Source organism: Tamandua tetradactyla, chromosome 4 (assembly GCF_023851605.1).
Source record: "Tamandua tetradactyla isolate mTamTet1 chromosome 4, mTamTet1.pri, whole genome shotgun sequence".
In the NCBI taxonomy this organism is placed as follows: Eukaryota; Metazoa; Chordata; class Mammalia; order Pilosa; family Myrmecophagidae; genus Tamandua; species Tamandua tetradactyla.
The window spans coordinates 53,511,583-53,531,921 of NC_135330.1; the positions used below are offsets into that span (position 1 = coordinate 53,511,583).

The window sequence follows — 20,339 nt, forward strand, 5'->3', positions numbered from 1 at the left end:
AACAAATAAATATCATTATTTTTGATAGAAGAGACATTTCCTTTTACATGCTGCTAATATTATTGAAGTATTAAATTGATAATAATTTGAACGCCTTTGAACAGCTTTATTTATGTATAATTGATATAGAAAAAACTGCACTAGCTTAAATATACAATATTCTAAGTTTTGACATATGGACCTTTGAAATCATCACCACATTAAGATTAGGAAGATAGTCATACTCTGCCAAATTTCCTTGTTTTACAAATAAGAATCTTCAGAACATTCTTGGGTAAGAATCTGTCTTTACATATTAAGTTTTTATGGGTGAATTCTCATGTCTTCATAACCCATTGCGAGTATCTTTTCATATTTTGTAACTCTGAAAAAAAGAGAAAACATAATTTATTTTGCATTTTTCTTAGGTGAATATAAGATGATTTTCCTATAGAGATAAACTTTATTATGATTTCACCATACAGAATATTCTTACCAGTGAATTAATTCAAAATTGCAACACACGAAATCCAGTGTGACATTAAGCTCCGTTTACAACAGAAGCTTGGTATTGAGAACTGATTATGATGTACCTTCTCCTTCAGTAAAGGAAGCCCAGAAGGTGAGAATGACACGGATGAAGAGCAGCATGTTAGAGATTCTTGATAATACATATATATACACATACTCCAGTTATGCTCCCTGAAGTTTTAAATCTGCTTCAATGGTAGTTATCAAGTGTGACTCTGAATTTTAGTGCACTAAATGCAGCTAGTTAATTGATCTCAATAACTAAATATCAAAGTTCAGAAAACCTTGCATAATATAATTGTCATAATTGGTTTCACAAGAATTTCTTAAATTTACCACTAGAGATGTAGCTGTACAATTTTCTGTGGGAAGAGGATTGGATTGGTTCCAAACCAATATAAAAAACTAATATTAAGGTGAAACATTTCTTGAAAATAGGTGAAGTGCCCTATCAGTTAAAACATATATGAATAACTTTCAGATCATGTCACTACAACTTTCGTTTTTCCTTTAATTCCCTTCATCTTTCTTCATGACTTAGGAGTCTCTGAAAACCAATAGTGAATGCAGACCCCCAGCAAAAGTATATTTTTATGAGCTTAGAAAAGCAAACTCATATTTTTCCTAACTCATATTAGATCATCCTCGCTAGGACAAGGGGTCCGGCACATTGTTGGCATTTAATTAATCTTTAACTAAGATGCTTTGAGACATATTTTATTTAGGGCACAGTTTTTTTGTGACATATACAATGATTTCCCTTCTATCAGAGTAATATCACTCAAACCTCATCTCCTTTTAACAGAGTATCCTGACCCATCTATTACCAAGGAGGAGAAATACAATAAAATCATTATTAGTCATAGAATAATAAAAGTACTGCAAGCTAAAGATAAAGAGAATATTTTAAAAGCAACCTGGTAGGTGGAAAGGAGGAAGAAAATACTTAGCACACAGGACAAAATGCAATGTCAATCCTGTCAGCAGAGTTCTGTTCAAAAAAAAAAAAAAAAAACAAGGAGATAGACAACTACAATACAACATCTTTAAAATGCAAGAAAAATGTCATAAAGGAACTCTGTGCTAGCAAAAATAGTTTTAAGAAACAATAGCAAATTAAGTACATTTCACGAAAAACTAAGCCCAGGGAATTTGTTGCTTCACATCTATGCTACCAGCACACTAAAGGAAGTTCTAATAGGAGGACTGATACCAGCTAGGAAGTTAGATCTCCAGAAAAGAATGAGGATCCCTGAAAATGGTAAAATATGTATGAATATAGATACATATTTTTCCTTTCTACAATTTGCTATAACACCATGGAGAGTAAAAAAAAATAATTAAAAAATATTGTTACATATTGAAGAAAATGAATATGAAACAGCATTTTATGAGGGGGAAAGAAAAAACTTGTGATTGCAAAATTCTTACCATTATATTAAGCAGTAAAATATTAATTTTTGCATTTTGTAAGCCCTATTTTAAGTAAAATAAAATGGCCCCCTGCATTGTGCATCGCTTGGATCTACTCTTTTCTCAGAAAGGATTTCCCAGAAACCAATTGGTTTCCCAGAACCAATTGACTCCTGGTGCTTTCAAGGTAAATGGAATATATCCTACAGAATTGCAGTTTAGCACACCGAAGGTATAAGCCAGTTGGCAGCTGAGTAGAGAGAGCTTCGCAGAATAGGTCCAAAGATGTTGCTTTACAGGGCGGGCCGCGGTGGCTCAGCGGGCAAAGTGCTTGCCTGCTATGCCGGAGGACCTCGGTTCGATTCCCGGCCCCAGCCCATGTAACAAAAACGGAGAAACAGAATACAATAAAACAAGAAAATGTTTAAAAATGTTTCCCTTTCTTCCTTCCTTCCTTCCTTCTCTCTGTCTTTCCTTAAAAAAAAAAAAAAAAAAAAAAAAGATGTTGCTTTACAGAATGTCAAGCCTAACATAATAATCAATGTACATCTGTTCCCTGCTTTGTAAGGCAGCTCAATGTCATTTAATCATTTTAACAGCCACTTGAATAACCCCTAAATGCCCCTGTGAATATATGTGGCCTGATTGCTGTTCAGACTCGCACTCCCTTTTTCTGATCAAAAACAGTTTGTCTCTTTCAATAAACCCCTTTAAGCTTTATGTACATTGGTAAGAGATTTCCTTTAACATCCAAATCAGCCACTAAAGAAACAGATAGTTAAATAATTGTCAATAAAGTACATAAAATGAAATGCTAAAAAACATTAGAATAACCTTTAAAAATGCAGGAAAGGTGGAATTGCAGTAATGAATAAATGAGACAAATAGAAGCTTGATTACATCACCATAATTTTCCAATATTATCATATCTAAAATTAAACTAAGGTAATATACCTATGAAAAGAAAGACATGAGATTGAATACAAATTTTAAACTTAATGAAATTTGTTTACAAAGAAGACAACTTAAATATATAAACACAGCCAAGTTGAAAGCAAAAACTTTAAAAAAATGTGAGAAACTAAGCATACGAAAATTGGAGTGGTTACATTAATAACAGATAAAATAAAATTCAAAACAAAGAGAATTACCAGAGAATAATAAAGAGCAGTTCTTAAAAATGATAAAGGAAATATCAATTTAGGTTCTTACAAATTCACTAAATCAAGAAGAAAAAAACAAAAGGAATAACAGTGGTAAAACAATTATGTAATTAAAATCTTATGGGCACTGCAAAAAATATTTAAGAAAACAACCTTAGAACAAATACACAAAAATCAATTTTTCCCCTGCAACACAGAATTGTAAAATGAAACTCAAAAAGAAGATTATCCTTTAAAAAGACCAAAAAGCCTAAAATATAAACAATTCAGCAAAATACTTGTAAATTTCTGCATTGAAAGTGTCAAAACATTGCTGAGGATATACAAAAAGACAAAAAGAGAGCATGTGATATTCATGGAAGTCTCAATATGGTTAAGATATCAATACTCTCCAAATAATTTATGCTTTGAATATGACCTATATATATATATATATCTATGTATAATTGACATGACGATGAAAAGCCGCATGTATATGAGGCCAAGGCAGTCTTGAAGCAGAAAAAATTTGGAAGATTTTCAGTAGAAGGTATAAAGATATATAAGGACACATACTGTTTAAAATGTGTACTAGTGGTATAATGTAGGAAAAGCTGATCAAGGCAACAGAAGTGAGTCCAAAACGTTTGTACACACACGGATCACTTGTCTATGCACCAACACCATCAGTGATGAAATGAAGTTTCCCCAGAAGTGTGGAGCAACTACTGGATAAACAAAACTGATCTTTGGCCTCTTTATCACCCCAATGAAGCAATGACTGTAAGCATAAATGGGAACCTCTAAGGATAAACTTTGTAGAAAAAAGCATACTGAAATATCTATTGTCATTGATGATAGGCCAATAAATATTTAAAAGAATTTAAAGATCAATAATCATTAAAGAAAAAAATACTAAATGGTTGAGTAAAAAAACTGTGGCGCAAAAATGTAAATCGATTACAATTCCAATAGTATGAAGTTCAAATCAGACAAGTTTGTGCAAAGTTTCTAAGTCCAGAAATCTATTTATTTCTGGAGATTGGCAGGATATAAATGGAAGACGGCATGACAAAGAGAAAAGCAGTACTGAATCATGTGACCATTATATGTCTTGATCAAGGTGGTGGTGAAGTGGGTATATAAAATGTAAAAAATCATGAAGCAGCACACTTATAATTAGTGTATCTTTAGCACTTAAATATATGAATGTTAAGCCTCAGAGGAAAAACTCCACTGTAATGATTGCGTGAAAAGGAATAAAACAAAATGAATTACTATGGCTAAGAGCTTTCATGTAGAGTTGTGAAGACATTCTAAAATTCTTCTTATGCACATTTCAGCCATGCACGCATGCCAAAGTATGCGAATTTAAGAAGCAAACATGACATCTAGACACCATGAACCACCCCCAAGACAAAGAAATCAGTTAAGTGTCTAACTAGAAGGACACAGGAACACCCTGAGTATCCAATAATCATAATTTCTTAAAGACAATTTATGTAACTTTATTTCTCTTTAAAAACCCTTTTATGAAAACAACAAAATGAGAAAAAATTTGGGTTGCTTCCTAAATTGGTGCTCCCAGCATTGCAATTCTAAAACCCCAAATAAATGCTTTTATTATCTTGTAACTCAGTTAATTATTTCTCAGGCATTAATGCTAAATTGTGAAGTTGTATTTTATTGTTGGGTCCATTGATTAGTTTTTTAGAATGTCACCACAAAGAAAAGAAACATAGGGATTGTTCAGTCCTACACATGCATGTAAGATGGCTCTTCAAAGCAAATTCCCTAAGGTTGATAGAAGCCATTATTTCATACTATATAGAATTTTTATCAAATAAGTGCAAATTTCAATCTCAGAAGTGAAAGATCTGTCATAATTTTGTTTTCTTTTTAAATCATTTTTAGAATTATTCTTTTTCTGAAAAGTTAAAAAATTCATTCAGATGAAGTCTTTCTAAGTAAATGAAAACAATCTGCTAGTAAATGAAGGTATGATAAGATTTATCAAATAAACTCACCTTTTTTTGATAAATCACTGTTCAAATTACTGTGTAGTGTTAGTCTCCTGACTGCACCCTAACTGATACCAAATGACTTGGTGATGAGGATGAAATGGGAGTATGTAGGAGATACTAATTATTGGCAGAAACAAAAAATAAAAGATTTAACAACCAGTTCCCCAATACCAAAAAAATGATAGCCATTTATTAAGGGAGCGCACTTCTATGTACTGACAGCAGAGGGCATTGTTGAGCTAGGCACAGTTTCTATTGTTAGTTAGGAATTTTATTTTCATTTATTGCATAATACAAAAATATTCCAACTTAAACGATGTGACAATGTAAAACTTCTTATGTTGCTACTGACTTTAGAGAGGCTGACGCCCCTTTATTTAACTTACTAGTAGGAGGCTCTTCCTTGAATTCTCTATCTAGCCTTAGGGGTGATATATGCTCCCTATATTCATTAGTACTATATTCTATAGAGTTCATTCTAATTTTTGTAATCTAAAGCTTCAAACTGTAATCTCCTGTTTTAAACATTTTCTTAAAATTTTCAAGTTCAAATTACTGGATGGTTTTAGTCTCCTGCTGACAACTTACCTTATAAGTGTGACTGGAATGAGATGACACAGTTTGAGACTTTTATATTCTTTGAAGAAGATAAAAAAAAGGGAGTAATTAGAAAATACATAATATCTGTAGAAACAAAAAAATCAAACACTTGCCAACCACTCCCACTTCTACCAAAAAAATGTAAGTCACTTATTAAAAGTGCCCCTCCTTCCTCTCTATACTGACATAAAAGAGTATAAATTAGGACACATTTTTTTTCAGATATATGTTTTCTTTTGTTAGTTGAGAATTTTCTTTCATTTATTGCATAATATAAAAATTTTCCAATTTAACGGATACAACATAGATCATTCCATTCTTTCTGTTATGCTTGGTGTGCATTTATTATTTCTATTTTTTTTTGCAGGTAAAATAACTATTTATGTTGGTAAACTCACGGTGTTCACTGTAACTGCAGTTATATGTATATTCATCTTTGACCAGATCTGTAATCATTTCCATAGTTTAGATTTTTTCTTTCATGGCTTTGGATGAATTTTTGCACTCATTTTTTTCTTATATTCCCCAACTTATTTTCAATTTACATTTCTTCTTGCTGAAGAACATTCACTATTAATTCTTTCCCAAAGCATCTGAGTCAGGAAGCCTCTCTTTCCTTAACCAAAAATATTATTTCATCCTCAGTGTTGAGTGATGGGATTCATGGCAAAGGGCTCACAATTTGATGATTTTATGACTTTGTCTACTGGCATCTTACTTTGTTGATGAAAGGTTCACTGATAAACTAATTATTGTTCTGAAGGCCTTTTCCTCTGGGGTATCATTTTACATTTTTCTAGTTATCCATTAATTCTGCAGTTTTATCAAGTGGTCTCTGTTTGGAATTTTTTTAATTGCCTTGTTCCATACTTAATGTTATCACATTTTGAGAACTCATGCCTGTCTTCAACTTTCAAAAATCTTCAGCCATTTGCTTCTCACATTGCTTATGCAACATCCATTCTACTCTCTTTTTTTGGAATTGCTACGAGATGTACATTGCAGACTCTGGTGTGGTCATCAGGCCTCTTACCTCCTCAGCTTTCATCTCTGTTATGCTTTCTATGTGACCTCCTCAGCCCTGCTTCTCTATTCAATACTTCTCTTTCTGAAAGTTTATTCCTTCTCTTAATTTTTTTTAAATTTCTTAAGAGCCTAGTTTTCATTTTCTGGGTTTTTAATTTAGTTTTATTTATATACCCTGATTTGATTTGCATTTTGTTTTTAATGATTGTTCTCATTTAAAAGACTATCATTTCTCTATTAAGGATCTTAAAAGTATTTACTTTTTTATTATTATGAATTTTTTAATTTTATTTTTATTTAAATAAAAAGCACATTTACAAACTTCAAAGTCTAAAATGTGCAGAAGTTATTCTATTTATGGAAATGTCTCTTTCCATTCCTAGTAGTATAAGAATTAAAATGGATTTTTGTGTATTGATTCACATCATGTGATCAATTTACATGTTAGTTCTAGTAATTTTTTCTATATTAAGGAAGATTTTCTGAGAATACAATCACATTACCTATAAATTAGAAAATTTCAACCCATCCTTTCTTAACTGTAAGTATTTTATTTCTGTTTGAGCTTTTTTCTGTTGGCTTCGAACTCCAACAGAATGCTAAGTAGATGAACATGGGACAAACAAACATGTCCCTCGCTGAATTCTTTGGGACATTATGGGAAATTGTTTAATATAATTTATGATAATGTTATATGTAGGTTTTTTCATGCATGCCATTTTATCAGATTGAAGAAAATTTCTTCTATTCCAAGTTTGTTGAGCAATTTTATCAAAAATGAATGTTGGGGGGGGTGGTTGGATAATCCAGTGGTAGAATTCTCACCTGCCATGTGCAAGACATGGTTTGATTCCTGGCCCATGCACTCCACAAAATTTTCTTTCCAAAAAATGGTGCTGCGATAATGGGATATTCATATGGAAAAAGCATGAAAAAAAGGAATGTTGAAATTGATCAAAAGTTTTTTCTTCATCTATTAAAATGCTCATAAGATTATCCTCCATTTTACTTCTTGCATAGCAAATTACATTGCTTTAACTTGAGAGTTAAATCAAGATTATAGTCCTAAAATAAGTAACGATGCAATGATGTTTTGACATATTGTGAAATCTATTTATCATTATGTGGAGAACATTTGCACCTAATTTTGTGAGAGACACTGTTTTGAATTTTTCTTTTCCCTTAATCATTTTCTCATAGTTTAATAACAGAGACATGTTGGCCTCATAAAATGTTTGGAAACCCACTTCTCATCTTGTATTTTCAGAAATATTTTAGGTAAAATGGAATCATGTCTTCTTTACGTCTTCACTAGCATTCATTCAAATCAAATAGGCATGAAAGATTTTTGTCACTGTAATGTTTTTTTTGTTCAAACCCAATAAATTCTTTAGATTTTCCTTTTCAAAGAGCCCATTCCTTTAATCCAAATAATCAATTTTTCAGCATAAAGTTTGTTGCAATATGCCTTAATATTATATAGTATCTATAGCTTTATTATATGATTCATACATATTTGGGAGTTTTATATTCTGTTTCTTTTTATTGCTGTGGAATGTCCCTCTTTTTGTCTTGTAATAACTTTTGTCTTGATATATATTTTATGTGATAAAATAAATTTATGTGATAAATACAGCTATTCCAACTTTAAAATACTTACTGTTTTCATGGCATATTTTTTTGCATCCTTTTATTTTTAAAGAATTTGTCTTTATAAATAAGCACAACTTTTGTGAATGGCATATATTTGGTTCTTGCTTTCATATCTAGCTTGTCCATCCTGATGTTTAATTGGGTGTTTATTCTGCTTAAATACAAGTGTCGATATGCTTAGTTTTAATTCTAAGGTCTTGTTATTTGCCTTTAGTCTCGTGAGCTTGTGGGGCGTATACTGGGGTGGCGGCAGGAAGTGTGTTTCTAAGGTCTTCACTTTCTGTTTTCTTTGGGTTAATCACGCATTTTGTAATAACCTATTTTATTTCTTCTATTGGGGTTTAGCTGTTTCTGTTTTTATGAAAACTTTAGTGACTGCAGTGGTCTTAATTTTATATCTGTTGCATTTCCGTTCCAAATTTCTCACTTTCCACTTCCTTTACATGCTTCCCAATACTCACTACACACTTAGCATTTTGTACATCAAAAATGTAGTTACCTTAGCACAATGAATTCCATGTACCATTTCATAATAATCTTTGTGCTATTTTTCACATCTTTTCTTTTTACATACATCATAATTTTGAATGTTTCATTTTCTTTCAACAATCAATGACATGAGTCTATTGTGAGATCATTTAAATTGACTTGCATTTATGTTAGTGTGGATCTGCTGCATGATGAATTACCTCAGCTTTTATTTTTTTGAAATCTTTTTATCTACACGGAGCATGTAGAATCGTGTTCTCTTTGTTTTTTGAAACTTTAAAAGTATTATGCCAAGAGGATCACTTATCTCAATCCTTATATAAAAATTAACACAAAAATAGGTCAATTACCTAATATAAGTACAAGTACTTGAAATTCCTAGAAGAAATCATAATGAAATATCTTCAAGATATTGTGGTAGACCATGGATTCTTAGACTTCATGCCCAAAGTACAGCAATGAAAGAAAAAATAATAAATTGGACATCCTCAAAATTCAAAACTTTTGACCGTCAAAGAACTTTGTCAAGAAATTGCTGTGTACACAGCTTGATGATTAGTAAGCTATTGCGTCCAAAAATGACAATAGTAAATGGTTGATGGGAAAATGTGCACACATTTTATACCAAAGGAGCAACTCAAAGATCATTTCTTTGTTGCAAAGGAAATATAACTCCTCAGTGATGAGAACTGACTGCTGTGAATCACCTACATGTCTCTGATATGATGTAGAATTGAGTACACAGCCTCACCTAAAATGTGTTCTTGCATTAAAATATTGTTCTTGCTGGAGAGTCTGAGTAAAGGCAGAGTGAGAAGGGGAGATGAATTCCCTACTTGCTCCTTCCTAGTCAGATGGCAGCTGTTTCCTGGGTGAGTTCTTCAACCCAACTGCATTAGTGCTATAGTTAGTGCAGATCCCTTTTACATTCAAGCAATACAATTTGGGTTCATCTTTAAAGATTTAGGCTTTGTAGAAATTAAAATGTTTCTATCCATGAGTGACTTAATGAATTAATGTTGTTTGAAAAGTATGGACACAAAACTTACATTCGTGATTTTGTTGTTGAATAATTTTCAAGACATTGATCAAGAAAATCATGACGATGTTGTAGGTCTCATACTTCCCCACATGTATTCCCTAGCTTTCCAGTCAGCTTTATTTATTCATTTATTTATTTATTTGTTTATTTATTATTTTTAAGCGGCATATTCTTGATATTCAAGATTAAAGTAGAAAAAGTGGAGCACACACACCACGATGAATGAGTTAAATATCCACTCTTACCCCATTGACTCTAATCTAAGTATAGTCATTGTAAATATTTTGTTGCATTTATGTTAATACTTATTCAATAAGCATTAATTCTAAACTCAGAGAATTACATGTGTTTGTGTGTGATGATACTTGGTATTGTGAACTCACCACTTTTACGACAAGTGGATTCTATTTTCTTTATTTGATTTGTTGAGATCATGGAGTACACTAGATATCTATAGAGGAAAACACATTTCATCAATTGGTATATTTATCTATTGTGATATAAGTAAGCTAATATTAGGAACTGATACATAATTGCATCTATCGTGTAATTGTGTAAGGGTATCGCTCTGTTGGCCTTACCTGTTTATGAGGTGATATGATTTTGAAGATGAAGACCACCCTATCTTTTCCATTCTTTCTGAAATAGTCTCAGAAAACTGCAGAAATTATGGAGAAAGCTTTGAGATGATCAGGAGAGTGATGGACACAAGCAAGCTTTGAAGTGATGCACCTAATTTCTTACAATAGATGTTTTATGAATGGACATGTGGCCCATGTTGTTTGCCAAGTTTTAATGTGGCACCGTAGTGTTAGCATTTTATATGTAACCTTACAACTTTAAGCAAGCTGGTAATTTGAGTTTTAATGTCACAGAGGGGCAATATGTAAGGCGTGCACTCAGATGTGAGTAGGCTTTCATCTACCGCCCAAGACTTGGAAGCACCACGTCCCAGGTATCTCAGAGGATTTCACTTCTAAAGGAAGTAGTAAGTCAGATAAAGAACTAGTGACATTCTCCAGACCCTGATACTTGTTACCCAAAGATGATTAATTTTCTTTATCTCTGAGTTGTATAAAAGCCAAGCCAAAAATCACCATGGAGAGGCAGATTTGGGACATTTCTCCTACCCTCCCACCAGTGTAAATAAACCCTTTATTATTCCAGTGTGTCTGTGTATTAAGCCATATTAAGTGACAAACCCAGATTGGGGGTGGGGGGAGGGTGAGTCTCAACTTCTTTACACTTAAGAAGGGAGACATTGGTCTCCCAGATTTCAATTACATCATCCACTTAATATTTAACACAAATTCTAAGATAAATAAAATTGAGTCAACACATGGAAAATAAAATAGAGTTAAACTGGATGAATAATACAAAATTCAGAATAAATGCATGTATTTATAATTAAAAGAATGCAGTATACCAAATTTTATGCACAACTGGGATATATCACTGTCCCTTCCTGGCACTTTGTTTGAAAAGAAGATTCTGGTGTCTTTGGGTTATATCCACTTCTGCACCTGAACTCAATATTATCATCTGTTTTGAAATACCGGTTTTTGGCATTTGTCAATTTTAACTCAACGTTATGTTCATTCATGATATCCTCTGATATTACACATGCCTCTGTAAGTAGGAAAAAAATGAAGATAAAACATTAACACAAATCTTCTTTTAATAGACTTTTAGGTTTTCAATAGAATCTTACATGCTAACTCAGGAATTCTTTCTCAAAACCTTTGCGAAACCATCTATGAGAAAATATAATGTATATTTTTAAAATTTGAAAGGATAAATGATGTAAAAATAAGGTAATGTGCTTAATGGGTAATAATTAGATTCTATTATCAAAGATTCATTATGTGAATTATCACATTAAGTGTCTTGCATTTGGAAACCTTCCTTTATCACAGTGTTTATATAATAATTTCCCAATGTTTGTTTTTAAGTATTAATATTTGGAAGTCAAACACTCCACAGATTGGTTACTTGGTTTTCCATGAAAATTCAATAGCAAATGACCAAAGTTTATTCTCCTTACTCTTGTTTACCAGGATGCCTGGAATAGTGAGGCACTTACCTAAGCATTTTGGTGGTTCTGACCACTGTCCATTTCCACATGTCACATGCATGTCACCCTGAAGTACATAATAGGCCTGGCACTGATACTCCACTGACATGCCTGGAGCATATTCTTTTAGTGGAAATGAGGTTAACTCTCCATTGTCAATAGCTGGAGGGCGTCCACATTTTTCTTTAGGATCTGAATAGTATAATTTTTTTAGATCAAATCAACTTACGGGATAATTTGAGGCAAATAATAACAAAGCACCATGTATATTAAGAGGTGTGATTTCTAACAATAGAAACATTTCACTATAGAAATTCTTGTCAGATACAGTGACAGTTATACCACATTGAAGCACACACCAAGTATTAATATATATGTCTGCTTTGTAGTATTTCAACATTAAAAATTGTTTTATTCCATGATCAATGTTCAACTATAGGATAGCTAAAATAAACAGAAAAAGCTTTTGTTGTCTTTTGTGTCTCAACATTTTTCTTGATTTTCACTTTTATTAAAAAGTAACATCAAATTCTTGGAAAATTTGAAAGAATACAATTTCTATAAAATAAAAACGGGTCTTTTGGTGTTCTCTCTAGACAAGATGCAATAGAAACATTTCTGCCTTTTTCTCTTGCTAAGTACAACTAAAAATCCTGGATATATTATGTAGAACAAAACTATGAAGGCTCAGAAAGTGGTAAAGAATTAAACATGACTGGGAATTTGGGGTGCAATGAAAAACAATGTAGTGTGTTACGTGGATTGTATTTATTTTGTATGGGCAGGCATCGGGAATTGAAACTGGGTCTCTGGCATGGCTGGCAAAAATTCTGCCACTGAACCACCATCGCGCTGCCCACGTGAGTCTTATTTTTGACTCTGGTATATATATCATGGACAAGGTATTGGTAAAGACTGCAACCTAAAACTGATATCAGGTAACAGACAAAAAATTCCCCAAAAGAGCTTGCATCTCAAGCCTAAGGCCTGGGAAAGGAGCAACCTAGCAATACAGAAAATTCTTTTATACTACAAATCTATTCTAAGAAATAATCATAGAAGTAATGGAAGAGCTCCCAACCTGCAAACAGAAGAGACAAAGTGGAGGTACCTAGATTTCCAAAACACTGAGGTAACAGGGCACCTATCCATTTTTTTTTTTGTGGTGTCAGTAGAGGCCCAGTGGTAAGCTTAAACACACCTGCATGATGATAACTGAGGCTACTGAAATATCAGAATTAAGTAAAATCTAAGATTTCAAGCCATAATAGCCGATTTTCCAGGATAAAATTGAAAATCATTCTATCTATCAAAAATGAGGACAATCTGAATGGAGAAAAGGCATTCAACAGATGAAAACATCAAGTTGATTGAGAATTTGAAATTATTTAACAGTGATTTTTAAAACCTCAATGGGAATTATAGATTTGATAATATAATTCCAAAAAATTTTAAGAATCATTGGATGGCTTTAATGAATTGATGGCTTTAATGATAAATTGCATATGGTGAAAGAATCCATGAACTTGAAGTTAGAACAATGGAAATTAAGCACTAGGAAAATACACTGAAAAGAAAATATGAGCAGAGCTTCAGGGATCATGGAAAAATAACAAAACATCCAAGTTCTAAAATAGATGGTTTGGGGAAAACTGGATATCCATATCCAAAGAATGAAAGAGGACCATAGCTCATACCTTACAAAAAAAGGAACTCAAATTACATCAAAGACTTAAATATATGAACCAGTGTTACGAACTCCTAAAAGAAACCGTAGGGAAACATATTCAAGATCTAGTGATGGGCATAATTTCTTAGATGTTACATCCAAAACACAAATAGATATATTGGACATCTTCAAAATTTAAATACGTCAGTGCTTCAAAGAGGTTTCTCAAAAGGCTGAAACAGCAGCACACACATTGGGAAAAAATATTTGGAAAACTCATACTGAAAAGGGTTTGATATCCAGAATATATAAAGAAATCTTACAACTCAATGATAAAAAGATGAATAACCAATTACAAAATGGACAAAAGACTTGGATAGGAATTTTTTTGAAAAGAAAATACACAAGGCTAAAAAAGTACATGAAAATATGCTGAACGTCACTAGCTTTTATGAAAATGCAAATCAATACCCAAATGAGATATCATTTCATAGCTACTAAAATAGCCATTAAAAAAATTACGAGTGTTACAGAGGATGTGGAGGAAAGAAACACTCATTCACTTTTTGTGGGAGTGTAAAATGGGGCAGCCTTTCTGGAGGTCAGTTTGGTAGTTCTTCAGGAAGCTAACTATAGAATTGCCATATGATCTGACATTCCCTTTGCTAGGTGTTTACCTAGAAAAATGAAAACAGGGATGCAAACAGTCATTTGCACACCAAGGATCATAATGACATTATTCACAACTGCTAAGAGATGCAAACAACCTAACAGTAGATAAACAGATGAATGGATAAACAAAATATGGTGTATACATCGATGGAATATTATTTGGCAATAAGAAGGAATAAAGTCGTGAAGCTTGGGACAATACGGATGAATCTTTAGGACATTATATTAAGTGAAATAAGCCAGACCCAAACAGACAAATACTGTATGATCCCATTAATATGAACTAATTATAATATGTAAACTCATAGACATAAAATCTAAAATATTGGTTACCAAAATATAGAATGAGGCCAAGGAATGGGGAGCAGTTGCTTAATATGTGCAGAATTTTTAACAAGGTCAAATTTAAACTTTTGAAAATGGATAGAGGTGATGGGAGCATGTTTTTGTGAATATAATTATCAGTGCTGAATTGTAGGTGAATTTGGTGGAAAGAGTCTGTGACTAAAAGGAAAACTGGAAGTTAAAACCTGGGAACATAACACAGTGAATCTTGGGGTGGTCAATGACTATGATTAACTGTACAAATATAAAACAGTTCTCTGGTGAACTAGAACAAATGTATGACCCTATTACTAGGAGTTCATAATAGAGGGGTATATGGGAAAAAGGGCACCTTTGAAAACCATGGACTATAAGTAACACTAATATCTTAATACTCTTTCATTAACAGCAACAAACGTGCCACATTGATACTAGGTGTCAATAATAAGGGAGACAAAGTGTATGGGACATTTCAGGTTTTCTTTTTTCTTTTTCTTTCTTTTGTTGGCTGAATGAAGATGTTGTACTATTTTTCATGGTGATGAATGCACAACAATGCAATGAGACTAAACCAACGATTTCTTACTTTGGATGGATTGTATGGTGTGTGAATATATCTCAATAAGATTGTATTTAAATAAAACAAAACTAAGGCTGAAATTTCCAAAATTGGGCCCAATTGATAAATTTACATAATGAAAAAACTGGGTGGACTCCAGACAGGAGAACTAAATACAAATGCTGACATTTCTGAAATAACCTAGATAACCTTGCCTTTACCTCCTCCTCAGCCTCAGCTCATAAAATCTTCACATAGCTTTAATTTACTTTACTCATCCTGGCTTTTCCCCAATATGTTTTTAATTTCAGAGCTTTGCACATAAAATTCTCTCCGTGTGGAACACACTGCATCCAGTAGTTTTGCAAAGATGGAAGCTCTCTTTCTGACCCTAGAAAACAAGCAGCTGTTTGCTAATAGCCAATTGTCTACAGAACTTGCTAATGTCTGAAAAAGAAGAACTCCTGTCAATCACTGGAGAAATTAATAAGGGCTAAGAGCAGAAATTCAGGTGTCGTATAGCCGAGGAAACTTATCTAACCACAAATTTGATACAGTGACCAGTTTTAAACAATTTGGAAGTTTGTATTTAGGGTGACTTGATAAATAATTCTATTTCAGTCACAAATCTGTAATGTATGTGTCCCACCTGAAACATTACTTTGAGTCAGTGCTTTGAAGAGAGACTTTTATCTTTTGGCTTCCAAGCACAATCCCTCTCAAATTCATAGTAAAGCAAAAGACACCTTGATTTTAATCCCTGTTCCTGAAAACATCTCTAGATAAATACGAAAAAAAGAGCACATTATTTTTTTCTATTTCTGAAAAGTCAACATATGAAATACAATATTCACCTAGGCATGTGGGTGGATTGGACCAGCCATCATCTCTGCATACTATGGCGCCTGTGGTATTTCCGTCACTTGTTTCGTAGCCTTCACGGCATTCATAGTCCAACTCATCATTGAGCTTAAACCGAGTGCCATTACTTTTGGGTCTGGCATTCTCAAATATTGGCATATCACAAGATTCTGAAGCATGATAAAATTAAAGTCTTAATTTCTAACTTATTGACTAGACAGTTTAGTAAATGCTCAGGAACAAAAACTTTGTCAGTTAGTGTGGCCTATAAATTAAGTACCATTTAAAAATAATGTAGAAGACAAGTGATAAGCTGTTGCTCTGAGTACTACTAAAAATTAAAGAGGAAGCTTCTATATACGTCATTATTCTTATCAAATAAACCTTCTGAAAAATTTATTTCAACAACTTATTTTACTTTTATTCACTTTTTTAAGCTTCAATAGATTAAAGACAATTGTTATTACACCTTTTGCATGCAATTTTTTCACCTTACGGAGAAAGCTTCTTTCTCCTGTTTTTGGGAATCCTGGACTGTTATGACAGAATCAGTGCCTGTTCTTGCAAATAAAGTTTTATTGAATCACAGCCACAATCACTGACTTACATATAGCCTATAGCTGCTCTCATGCTACAAATGAGTTCGGTATTTGTAACAGAAAATGTTTGACAAACCAAGATGAATGCGTTTGCTATCTGGCCTTTATATAAAAATCTATATGCTACCTGGCCCTGCCCTTGAGCATATTTTTCTGGGTCAAGTGCAAATTCAAGGTAAAAAATAGCTGCCAAACAAAATCCCTTATGAGTATCGGGGTGTAGTTTGGGTTAGACATCTGCTGTTGGTGACCTTAATGTGCACCAGGGGAACCTGGGAGAAGATCTCTGGCAAACGCAAAGCAAAGGATATTTTAGAGTAACTCCCACCCATAAGGCTCCACCCTGAGGAAGTACGAACTTTTGGTTCCGAAACAAATACTCAAACTACACTCAACAATAAGCAGTCAATGATAACATCATGTTTTGTGTATTATTGAATATTGTGGAAAACAGTCCAGAAAAACTTTTGGCAAAATTGGCACAGGCTGGAATCTGAAGATGAACCGAATTTTCTGTTAACCAAAAGATAAATACTAAGGAAAATAGGTTATTGACCCATATTAGAGATTTTGAAGTGATATTAGTTTATGAGTTATGAAAAAGATGGTAAGCAGCCTGGAGAGCTAACGCAATTTCAAAAACATACATTGAAAGGAAAGGTATCAGATAAATTAATGTCATGGCAGGGAAAACAGAGAGGAAAGGAGATTCATGCTGACCTAAGAGGAGCAGATAGTAGCTCTACCAGATGGGAGTGGAGATAACACAGAAACCAACATATGGGATCTTGGCATCAGAAGGAGAAGAAGGAACTCACAGGAGATGTACAATTTTCCTAGTCTGTGAGAATCTACAAATGGAAAAGGCAATTTGCTTAGGTGGAAGCCAACTTCTAAGTTGCTAAACTTAAACCAAAATCATATTTTCCTAGTGGCCAATCTGCTTATACTTAATTAAGATTTTACCAGAGGAAGGAATGTGACTGTCACTTAAAGGTAAATCCCAATGGAAACCCATAACATTAGAAGCTTGTGGTGCAGTTTTGTGGGAAAAGTTGAGTAGAGAAAGGCATAAACCACTGTTGAGGAAATTAAAATTGCTTTTAACTGGGTTGAGTTTGTGATTATGTGGATGTATATGTTTCTCAAAACATTGGCCTGCAAACTAAACAAGTGTGAATTATATTGCATACAATTATAATGCAAAAAAGTTGAATTAAAACATATTTGTTGAAAAACAAAATGAAAATTATAATTGAAATTAAAGTGTTGGTGTAATAAAAGAAGAATGCCAAAATAATCTATCTGAATAGGAAATGTAAAGTGAAAGATATGGAAAATATGAGAAAGTTGTTAAATTTCTTCAAGCCAAATAACCCAAATTCCAGTATAAAAACAAAAACAATTGTGGTAAAAAAAAAATTAACAAGGAGCTAAGCAAGAAACAATCACATGAATGCTCATTTCAACTTTTAAGAAATATTAATTATATTAATTTTTAAAAATGTCAACCTAAAACAAAAGAATATTCTCAAAGATGAAATAAATTATGAGCATATTTACAGTAAAGATAATTCAAAATTAGGTTCTCTCATAATTATGTTCTTCTCATAAGCAAGAACATGTTATAAAAGATGATTGGCAGACATTCCAAAATTCCTAAATAACTTCAAAATCTATCATAGCAAATAATAGGAAAGCTTAGTATAATAAAGGTTCTACTTTCCATAATTGATATGGAGAAAAAGAATTCCAATAATGATTTAAACAGTTTGTGAAAAACTTGTTGAGAAGACTGAAGTAAAAAAATAAATCAGAGACTCATAAAGAAATAATTAGGGGGAAGCTCTTGACTAGCCAGGCTTAAAATAAACATAAAGTAGTTAAGATAGTGTAGTAATGAAGCAGTGATTTAAAAATTAGTCATTGTATATGCTTATGATATACGAGAGGTAAAATTACAGATAACTGGGGAAATGCTGAATTTCCATATTTTCTAGAAAAGAAAATTTGATAATTACCAAGCAAAAACTAAACTCAAAATAGATTAAATATACAACAGGAAAGTCAAAATATCAAAACTTTTGAATAAAATATGGGATAAAATCTCTGTCGTTGAAGAAGAATCAATAAACATTCATCATGAAAATCGGTTGATAACTTTGATTGTAGGAAAAGGTGAGCTGTGTTCACTAAGGGTATCTCAAAGAAAAAAAAAAACACAAGCCACAGAAAAAGAGAAAAGACTTGCAATAGACTTAACTGCAACAAATATTCAGACTATGCAAAGAATCCCAATAAATCAATACGAAAATACACAAAATGATAATTAACAAAAACATTGATATCCATTGCATACATTAGAAAATGCAATTACCAATAAGCATATGAGTATATGCATAGCCTAATTAATAAAAAATAATTCAAACGACAAGTAGAATGTCTTAAGATTTTAGTTATTCAGTGTGACATCTAAAATACATCCCTAATCATTAACAAGTATGTAAAGCAACAATGGACTGTTGACGAGGATGTATATTGGAACATCAACAGCGGAAAACAGTTGGGAATCAACTGTTGTTGATTTGTAGAGTAGAACATACACATTGCCAGAAAATTCATTCTAAGTTATACGTACTTGAGAAGCACAGAGAATCAACATCACTGCAAAAATACATGACAAATCGCTACCTACATATCTGAATGGCATTTTTAGTTAGTGTTGAATTTATTTTTGATTTACAATTTATAATCATTCTGAGTTGCCCTATTGAGTGATTTTGATGCAAATGAGTTACCCAACAGCTATGGTTTCAAGATTTTTATCTATATGCTTTGACTAATATCTATAAATAGGAGTATTTATTTTCTATATTTTATCAAGAAATTTGTATACTCCTTCACACATGAAAAAAACTAAGTAGGTTCTAGTGGCAGGACAAGAACTAGTTGACATATGTAGGTTGTTGCAGTTAATATCTGTGAGTCATATAACAACATAAACATCTTGAGATCTCAGAGCAGAAACTTACCGACACGGATGCACCTGGGAGGAGGGGACCAGTCCTGCTCTGTGCATGTAATGTTGCTGAGCTCATTTGGAAGACTGTAGCGAGGATTGCACTCAATGTCTACAGATTCATGCTCTAAATATGAGTATTTTGCATTTGAAGTATGTCCATTTTCCACAGAATAAAGGTAGCATTGTCCTAAAAACCATCAAAAGATAAATGAAAAAACAACAAACATGATTTGCTCAAAATAATAAATTATAAAAATAATAAATAATAAAAATGAATGATTATAAAAGTGGAAATTTTAGGTTACATATATGTTATCATACTAAATTTTAAAAACACAGGTCTTTACAACATGCAGAGAACACTAACGTAAACTATGTGTTCTGATTAACAGTAGAATTACAATAACAGTCTTTCACCAAATGTAACAGAGATACCACACCAATGCAAAGTTTTAATTATAGTGAAACTGTGTTAGGCGTGTTTATGGAAACTCTAAATTCTGCACGATTTTTCTATAAACCTAAAACTTCTTTAGTAAAAAAATTATTAAATGATTCCCTCTAGAATGTTTAAATGAGAAGGCATATACACCCAAAAATGACGTGCAGATTAAGGGAAAATCACTGCTATAATCAACTGATTATTAAGAAAACAGTAAT

The 20,339-nt window shown here is 32.5% G+C and overlaps 1 protein-coding gene across 2 annotated transcripts in view; it reads right to left on the bottom strand.

The window, feature by feature from the left end:
- Window positions 1-289: 289 nt before the first annotated feature.
- The window catches only part of LOC143680804 (complement factor H-related protein 3-like), a 79,534-nt gene continuing 59,484 nt past the window's right edge, over window positions 290-20,339 (bottom strand). The window contains exons 3-7 of one of the 2 annotated variants that reach the window (XR_013174180.1): window positions 19,690-19,866; window positions 16,052-16,228; window positions 10,283-11,528; window positions 5,678-5,726; window positions 290-364 (exon numbers count right to left, since the gene is read on the bottom strand). Coding sequence is in view for 1 of the 2 variants with exons in the window: in XM_077157307.1 (XP_077013422.1) it covers window positions 11,332-11,528; window positions 11,983-12,165; window positions 16,052-16,228; window positions 19,690-19,866 (734 nt within the window). In the remaining variant the exon portion in view is untranslated. Of the gene's footprint in view, window positions 365-5,677; window positions 5,727-10,282; window positions 11,529-11,982; window positions 12,166-16,051; window positions 16,229-19,689; window positions 19,867-20,339 lie in introns of those variants that run through there. The other variant, XM_077157307.1, reaches the window with a different exon arrangement.